Below are 9638 nucleotides of genomic sequence, written 5' to 3'. Positions count from 1 at the left end.
GCTGTCAGACTCCTGAACTCTGCCTCCTGACATCTGACCCACGTTAAACTCATGGACTGAACATACACACACCCACAACCACTAGCACTTTACCACTACTGTATAGTTCTGTGTAGATAATCATTCTGTACATACGATAATTTTTAATCCCACAACTGTTTATAACTTACATAGTTCACATTCTGTATAACTGTATTTCTCAGATTTCTGTATAGTTTTTATTTCATATTTATATCCTGTTCATAGCCTGTACATAGCTTGTACTCACTACAGCCTGTACATACTTATAGTTATAGAATATTCATAACATACTTCACACTGTGTACATTATAACATACCATAATAGACCCATTTCTGTAATATACTTACACATCTCTATTATTGCTAATTTATATTGTAATATATCTATATCACGACTAAAGCACTTTCTGGATGGATGCAAACTGCATTTCGTTGCCCTGTACCTGTGACATGTGCAATGACAATAAAGTTGAATTCTATTCTATTCTATTCTATTCTATTCTAATGAAATAGTAAAATGTCTTAGTTTAAACATTTTACTTGTTTTCTATATTTTATTTTTAAGAAAACATGAGTTTAAGAGATTTTTATTTGCGGTCCAGGAATTTCAGTGGCCATGTGTCTGGGCTGATGCTTGCTGATAACTAGAAGAACCAGTTGCTTGTATTTGTCTGGTGATTCAAAGATATCCGGCAACCGTACAGCGCTCTGACTACTGCGTCCAAAGTGTTTATAAAATCAACAAAAATGTTATTCAATGCACTGTTCTTGCAGTCGTACTAGTATAACGATCATGTCCACAGTGTGTCTGTGAAGGTTCTCAGTCATCCAGGTCATCGTAGTTAAAGGAGTTTGCAAAGAAAAGCGTCTGGACTTCTTTAAGTTGCTTGAAGACGTTTCACCTCTCATCCGAGAAGCTTCTTCAGTTCTAAGGTCAAATGGCCGAGAGTCCCAGATTTAAACCCAGTGGGAGTATCCCCCCAATGAGGGACAAAGGACCCCCTGGTGATCCTCTAATCACATGCGCCAAGGTGTGAGAGCGGGTGTGGGACCTAATCAGCCAGGGTTTCAGGTGAGCCCATTGTGAAACCTGGCCCCACCTTGTCATGTGAATTCCTGAGGTCAGATGGACCTCGGCCATTTGACCTTAGAACTGAAGAAGCTTCTCGGATGAGAGGTGAACTCCTTTGACCATGTCCACAGTGGGTGAAAGACTGGAAGCCACACTGGCTTTCAGGAAAAATCTCTTCTAATAGATATTTCTGAAGGTGACAGAGGATTTTGGCTACAGTAGCAATTTAGCAGCAACAGCAAGAAGGTAAATTTCACAATGGTTTCCACAGTCTGCACAGTGCACAGTCTTTTTTGTTTGTACATTGTGAAGATTTGAGCATCCACGTATCCTTGTTTTTTGAACAGCTAGAACAGTTTTCTATGCTCCCAGCACTTGTTGAAGTATTTTCTATCTTTCCGACCACTGTATTGATATATTTGTACAGGCAATCAATTCCAGGAGCTGTAGTCAGATGTGCATTTGTCTGTGTAAGCTGGCTGGTAGCACCAACTGTTTCTTCAAAGCTTGGGTCATCAGTCTTCAGAGGGATTAAGGCTGCTGTCCCAGTTAAAATCCCAGCAAAAAAATGCTTCCTTGAACCGGTGAATGAGGGAAGTTGTGTAAAGTGCTTTGAGTGCTCAGGCAGGGCAGGAAAGCACTATAAAAGAATCAGTCCATTTACTTTAAAGTACCATCACTCAGTAGAAAATGCTAAAACAAGGCACATGAGCACTCAGCAAAACAAACATCTGTATTGCACAAGTTTACACATTTTTCCACTTGTTTTATATTCCCATATTTCCCACAACAAATCTCCGTTATGGACAAAATGTTTTCACAACATGACTCACATTTAATTTTTGATTTAATAAGTGTAGCAGTTTAGACTCGAAGCTTCTACTGAGGTGACCTGCTTCCACAGCTACGTCAGACTTGATACAGAGGTAGCACTCTTACAATCCTCTGTCTACAAATAGGGCAATATTGCTGTGGCAGAGCCTGGTAGCAGGTGTGGCAGCAGCACACGTGTCCACAGTCCAACAAGACACAGATACAGGGCTGATTGAGGCAAATAACACACATGGCCACGCCTTGAAGGTTGTCCTGTCCTGGTACATTATTTTGCTGTCTTGCGGCTTCAGCCAGCAGTCTGTTAAATTCCTTTCTTTCCTGCTCCCTGTGAGCCTCAAGGTGGCGGTAGTAGCGTAACCTGGCCCAGAAATTGATTGCTGCCCCTGCCAAAGCAGAAATAATGACCTACACTTTCCACCAAAAAGTTCTCATTCTCTCCTTGTGTGGCGTCGAAGTCCACTGGGGTCAGGAAGTACTGTGAACCGTTAGAAGGGGGTCGAAGACTCAGAGTGCCATCTGTGTCCAGCTTCAACTCGCCTACACCCGTAATATTTGTCCCCACCTGGAACAAAGGTGTGTCACTTATCAAAAAGAATAAATTATTAATTGTCAACGGAGAGTTGTACTTAGTAGTCAGTATAAGCTTTTAATGATATAAGTTTGCATATGATAGAATACTGTATGTTGACCTTTTGATGACTTAGACTGTTGTCCACTACAGGACTGTTTTATAAATTCTTTCTCACAGCTGAACAAGCTGTTATTATTTCACTCCTGCCAGGAAGAGGAGAGCTGGACACTCTTATCTGACGCTCCCTAACAAGAAGAGAGGCCGTGTCCTTCTGTATCCCACAACACACATGCATACACCTAAACCGCTCTTATCTTCACTCCCTACGCACTAACTTTCCTCTGCCTATGAATAGACGTATTCACTGTTGTATTATTTTTGCATATAAATAAAGACAAGTGCAAGAACAGAGCGCTGATCACAGGGCCCCCACTCTGTTGTGAGCGTTCTGTGACCGCCCTTGTATACAAGTGAAAAACACAGCGTCTGTGTGTGTTTCTACCCTTAGACTTAGCTGAAGAAGTGTCTTTAGAATAAATCTCTTGACATTTATTTTGGTCCTTCGTAGCCGGGGCAGAAACATCAGAACTGTTATCTGTGACTCTGTTCCAGGATCCAGCACTGATTCCTGACGCCGTGGGAGCCAGCACCGAAGTCTGTGCACAGCCCTCTTAGACGAGGCCGAAAGCCCTGGAACGTTTAAATTCGGGTCCAGGCCGGTGTTTTTAGTCTGGTCCACGGCGGTGGGATTCAGTCTGACGATCCGAACCACCAGTGAGACGTCTGAGGGTGAGAAACACTATTTTTGATATATAAAACGGCTGCGAAGGTTTTAAGAAACGCGTAAAATAAAATGATAAAATAGGTTAAGTTTGCCAACAGGCCAAAGGAACTAAGTTTAGACCAGTTTCAGAGGTAGCTGTTAAATACTTCGTGACAAATTAGCGCGCAAATGTCTATCTGTGTGTATGTGTGTATGTGTCTAGAAGTAAGTTGATTTTACAGCACAATACGCTGCTGAACTACTTCTATTTTATTTGTTTTCTTTGCTGAGGCTCACGTACTGGTGACAAATGAGAACGGTTGAGTTTTATCTCGTAAAACTGATACCGCTTCATTTTTTAGAAGTGAAGTAGAAGGGCGTATCAGCAACCACTCTGAAGTCAAGCGTGCCAGTGACAGCCCAGCAAAATCTTTGACAATGGGGAATAAACAAGCAAAATTAACACCTGATGAGGAATGTTTAGAAAAACAACAAACCAAACAATAATCCAAAAGAAAGGGAGAGGAATGCACAGGGCAGGAGTAGGGGGTAGAGGCAGGCCTAGACACACACCAAGCAGTGGTTTTAGTACTACATGCTGGAGGTGTGGAAAAGAGGGACATTTTGTACGTGACTGTAAGAAACAAAGAAGCAGTTCAGACTAGGAAGAATATAATAATCCCTCGTCAAGTAAAAGATTAGAGATCAAAGTTTAAAAAGGGCTGGATACAGACCCAACTGAATACATATAAATACAAGAGGAATAAAGTGGAATAAGCAAAAGGTTAAATTGAATTAGAGCTTATCTCTACTGTATTCAAACTAATAAAAGCAAGGATAACAACCTGTAAACTGGTATTAACAATGAAACATAGTTAGGATGAAGACTGTGCCCAGACTGAATAGAATGAAAGAAAATACATAACTCACACAAACACATATTAAATGAAATAGAGAGATGCATGAGGTATATTAAGGTTGTGTCATTGTTCAGCCAAGGAAAGTGTGTGAAAAGGAAAATGTCTCCAGCTTGGGAAGGGGTGAGACTGCAGCTCACCCTCAGCCCTTGGTGGACACAAATAAAATATAAATAAAATATTGTAATATACTATTGCTGTTATATAAAAAGATAATAACATTAATAATAACATAATATTAATATGAAGAGGCACCTCAGTCAGCTATGATGTGAGGTGGATAATTGTTAAAAGTAGTCTGCATCAAGCTTAAGGTTGCTCAAATTCAGTATAATGACATATGAAATGAAGAAAATAAAGAAAATATGTAAACTACTTAAGTGCATAGAGGCACTTGACCTGCTCGAAAACCTGTCATCCTAGATGAGACATTGCTGAAATATAGAGCACACCTATACTAACAACTAAAAACCCTGTATACAACAGCTAAAGCTACACAATTGAGAAGCTGAATTAAATATATGGTCACTGCTAAGCTGATGAGCAGGTTACACATTTTTAGAGCAGGAGCTGCATAGGAACACATCAGGGGAGGGAAACAGCTATTAAAGCTCAAACATGAAGCTGTCTGTGGGCTCAGTTTTTTTCCCTCACGCTTCTGATTTGTTTTTGGCAGCAGCCTTTTTGCATCCTGACTCGTGTGTAAAGCGTTCAAGCCATTGGTAACTTGTTTTTGTTTTGTTTTGTTTTTTGTTTTGTGGGGTTGAAAAATGAATAAATCTGTGATCATACTTGTGGATCACAGTGGCACATAATGATTAGGCATATGATTTACTAATGCAGATGTAATAACTTTATTCTAAAATTCAGGGAGAACAAACAAGAACAACATCTTCAGTTGTGTCTTGTTGTTGTTCTCTGTGCAGTGTGCTGAGTTTTGTTTTTGTTTCTTTTCTTTTTTGAAATGTTGCTTGAGTGATGAGTACTGTAACTTCTGAAGTAGCTCTCACCATGTGTCCTTGATGATGATAAGTCCAGAGCCAGCTGAGAGCTGGGTTGTCTGTTTTTTGTTTTGAAATGTAATTTTTGTTTTGAAAAAAAAAGGGGGGGGGGGTTGTGTTTCTCAGCAAAGAACAACTACAATTTCATTTTCAGTTTTTGAGAAAGGAGAATTTATAACAACAATAATAATAATAATAAAACAAAGAGTGATGTTTTGCTTAAGTGTTGAAGCAGGCTAATACTGCAACATATAAATAAACTCCAATTATGGAGACTTGAAGTCACATGCTTAGGGCACACCCTCAGGTGAAGGCAGAAAGCTACTAAACAAAGAAAAGAAGCTATATAAAATGCGCCACAGCCACAAACTAAGCATTCATATTCTTTCTAACTCTTAGTGAGCCTGAGTTATGACCTTGGCTCCCTGTTTTTCTGCTTCCACCAAGGGTGGGGTGACGCTCCCGTGGCATGTGCTCTGTTCTCTTTACTATCACAAAGAAAAAAAGAGAGAGAGAGGCCCCTACTCTCTGAATACAATATTCTTTTCATAACTCGGCAGTATGAAATGTCATGAAACAGTGTAACTCACTCACAATAAATCAGCAGCATAGGATAATACAAACCTATCTAATAAATCTAATGATTTTCACATTCTTTTAACTCAGAAGTATGATGTGGCCTACAGCAGTATCATGATTCACTCATTTTGATTATAGGTATAATGTAATATATAACAGCATAATAATCTCACAACTGCTTCAAGCACATTTGCCTTTCTTAACACACGCGAGTGAAAGGCAACTGTTGAGAAAATGCTCTTTTGGGTGAAACAGTCCCAGAGGCCTTGCATGCAAGCTACTAATACACATACATGCAATGAAGAACAGCTTACACTACAGCACACACTATGCATGCGCCTATATCTCTCATTAGTGTTAAAACAGGGAAAACTTAATAGTTTTGTTATCAAATGCTGAAGTTTATCCACTACTAACAAATAAACTCTCTGGGTTGCAGGACAACAACTTCAAAAAGAACGACACTGGTATGACCAACCAGTGATGAAACAACAAAATTAGTGGTTAAGAGTCAAATTGTGAGATGTTTTCTGCTGATTGAATCATACAAGTGATTACTGAAGGAAGGGAAATTCTCTTTTTGTGCTTTTAAACATGATCTTACGAATTTTACCATGTACCTGTGTTGTCCTGTCAACTTGGTGGGTTATGAGTTGATTATATGGTGAGAAAAACACAAAAAAAGGGGGGAGAGAAGGCTGACACAGGGCCTGGCCCGGTGTTTCTCCCCTCTCTGAATAACACAGCCAATACAACATCATTTCCTGTTCGTCTGTTTTTGTTTTGTTTTTGTTTTTCTCTTTATGTTTGATTACAGGCTGCTTTGCCAGCCCGGAAAGCCGAGGCTGACCTGGACTCCTGCTCTCCCCTCTACCATCTCTGACCCTGACCCTGACCAAATACTGCAGCAGCTGGACCCATAACAACAATCTAAAATGTCAACAGTGCTACAGGAAAGCGATCTCATGCAGCAGAGACGGAGAACGTTAAATTCAAGGCCCGTTTCACTACACGGGGGAGATTTCCAGACAGCTTCAGCTGACAGAGCTGTGACGAGACGCCCATTAAGCCCGAATGAAAAGTAAGGCCGAGCAAAAGAATGCTGACCTTGATAACTTTGCATTTAACACTGTGCAGGACAGTGATGGACCAACACGGATGATCGGGCAGCAGAAGAAAGGGCGTTCCAGAGACAGGAGGAGCAACTGAGGTCAAAAGGCACCTCAGAATGGACAAACACAGAAGAAGAAAGGACTGCCCCAATTGGGGCCAAAACCAGGACAGACTGAACTTTGAGCAGCAGCAGCAGCAGCAGCAATGGTCGCAACCGGACTGAAAAGGAGGAGGGCAGGACCCCAGGGCACGCTTCAGGCCGTGGTTTACCCAAAACACCAGAACAGGAAAGTGATAAACACGCCAACATACACAAACATACACATCTACACACACTGACTCAGAATGAAGAGAAACACACACCTGCACAGACGTGCACTTGTTGATTGAGTGAGAAATGACACACACACACATCAGACAATGTACACTCATCAAACATGACTGACGCCCTGAACGCCTTGAGACAGATCCAGCAGGCTCAAACTCAGGACTATGTAAATAATACAAGTGACTGCTAAAAAGACTACTACTGCCTTTTCACTGTGCAATACTTTTTGTTAAAAACCAACGGTGCAATAGACTTCAATACTTGAAATACTTGAAATACTTGCAATTCCTTTGTATTCTTATTCTTATTTATTCTATTTATCCCTTTTGTATTTTTACTTTTATTTTGTGTTTTTATAACATGTATACTGCCATGTCTGAAACTCATGATTAACCGTATAATTGTTTCCACTGTTGCTGCATACATAGCCGTGACAAATGATGATGATGACCCCGACCTGTTGGAGCATGAAGACTTTGTGTGATTAATGATGATGTGACAGAAAATGTACAACAAGATGTTACATACTGATATCTCACTTCAAAGTTATACTGACAACAGGAGGGAATGTCAACGGAGAGTTGTACTTAGTAGTCAGTATAAGCTTTTAATGATATAAGTTTGCATATGATAGAATACTGTATGTTGACCTTTTGATGACTTAGACTGTTGTCCACTACAGGACTGTTTTATAAATTCTTTCTCACAGCTGAACAAGCTGTTATTATTTCACTCCTGCCAGGAAGAGGAGAGCTGGACACTCTTATCTGACGCTCCCTAACAAGAAGAGAGGCCGTGTCCTTCTGTATCCCACAACACACATGCATACACCTAAACCGCTCTTATCTTCACTCCCTACGCACTAACTTTCCTCTGCCTATGAATAGACGTATTCACTGTTGTATTATTTTGCATATAAATAAAGACAAGTGCAAGAACAGAGCGCTGATCACAGGGCCCCCACTCTGTTGTGAGCGTTCTGTGACCGCCCTTGTATACAAGTGAAAAACACAGCGTCTGTGTGTGTTTCTACCCTTAGACTTAGCTGAAGAAGTGTCTTTAGAATAAATCTCTTGACATTAATATTGGCAGTAAATTAGGCTTTATGAAGTGAACACTAATTCATTCAAGTTTGAATATAATGACTTACTTTGAGAATTCCCTCGATCTCCAGTTGACCTTTTGGCTTCTCCCCAGTAAAGTACTGTCCAACGAGGTCACCCAAACTGTGACTGACCTGGTGAAACTTCTCATATGTGACCTCCTTGTCCAGACCAGCGGCCGGTAAAGGCGACAGGACTCTGATTTCGGTATTATCCAGTCCCTCTAATAAAAAGGGCACCGCCTCTAGTTTCTCATGCAAGAGTCATTTATTATCTGTCCTGTAGTGATGGGAATTCCGGCTCTTTATAGAGAACCGGCTCTTTCGGCTGTGTTTGTCTCTAAGGGTCACCATAAATATACTTTATTTATTCACGCTACATAAAATGTAATAAATAAATTATAAAGTACAAAAACAACTATTTACACTTCAACTTTTAACTATTTAAATTTTCAGCTTTTCCTTTTAAACAAGTTAAAGTGAAACAACACAAAACACTGCAAACCACAACACAATAAAATATAAATTAAAATATGCAAACAAAAGAAGATGCACATTCTCTGTCATATAGGCCTGGGATTTTTGTGGAGAGTGTTTTCCTGCTTGGAATTGCATATATAGGATTCACTGCATGAATAAACTTTCTGAATCCTTTATCATCCGTAAATGAAAATAGTCGTGGATGATTACTATACCTTTCTGATGTGATGAGGTTGTCTCTTGTTCTTGCCCTGGCTCTCTTTCTCTCTCTCTCCCTCCTGCTCTGTTCCTGTGCTACTGCGACTGTAACTACCGTGTAACTTCAAAGAGCCGGCTCTAAGAGCTGTTTCGTTCGCGACGCATCACTACTGTCCTGCAAAGGTAACGTGAGGAACAGTTTGCACATGTGATAACAAGGAGAAATGTTAGATGTACTGGAATTTCAGCTTGCTCTAATGATGTTCTCACCATGTACGTAAAAGTCGTTCCACAACAGCCTGGGTTCTTTCACCATGAATTTGTGCAGCATGCCAACATTGTCTTTGTTGTACCAACTAATGAGAGGCCTTCTAGCTGGTTTTACGGCACCTAAATGTATATGAGCACACATACAGTAACAGGGAACGAGAGGCAGGCTGGTATACAAGTTTTCAGATTAAATAAATAAATTTTCTAGTCCTCATCAAAACAAAAAAAGACTGATTACCTTCAATGATGACATGCTGTAGACATGCTCCTGGAGTAACCTTCAAAATGTTAACCATGGAGAATTCTGGAAACATGGAGCACACACTGTAAATAAGACTGACTAATTAATAACTCGTGCATTTGCTTGTCCAGTAGTTATGTCTTTGTTG

At 40.3% G+C, this 9638-nt stretch overlaps 1 protein-coding gene across 1 annotated transcript; it reads right to left on the bottom strand.

The window, feature by feature from the left end:
- Positions 1-1131: 1131 nt before the first annotated feature.
- LOC109198090 (mitochondrial ubiquitin ligase activator of nfkb 1-A-like) lies at positions 1132-8559 on the bottom strand (the record flags this gene model as incomplete). Its single annotated transcript, XM_019353737.2, has 2 exons — positions 1132-2489; positions 8350-8559. Coding segments are annotated over 2 exons (438 nt in total), but the record flags the coding sequence as incomplete, so codon positions are not given.
- Positions 8560-9638: the final 1079 nt, after the last annotated feature.

The sequence above is a fragment of the Oreochromis niloticus genome, unplaced genomic scaffold (assembly GCF_001858045.2).
Source record: "Oreochromis niloticus isolate F11D_XX unplaced genomic scaffold, O_niloticus_UMD_NMBU tig00008704_pilon, whole genome shotgun sequence".
In the NCBI taxonomy this organism is placed as follows: Eukaryota; Metazoa; Chordata; class Actinopteri; order Cichliformes; family Cichlidae; genus Oreochromis; species Oreochromis niloticus.
This window is presented reverse-complemented; position numbering and strand designations above follow the sequence as displayed.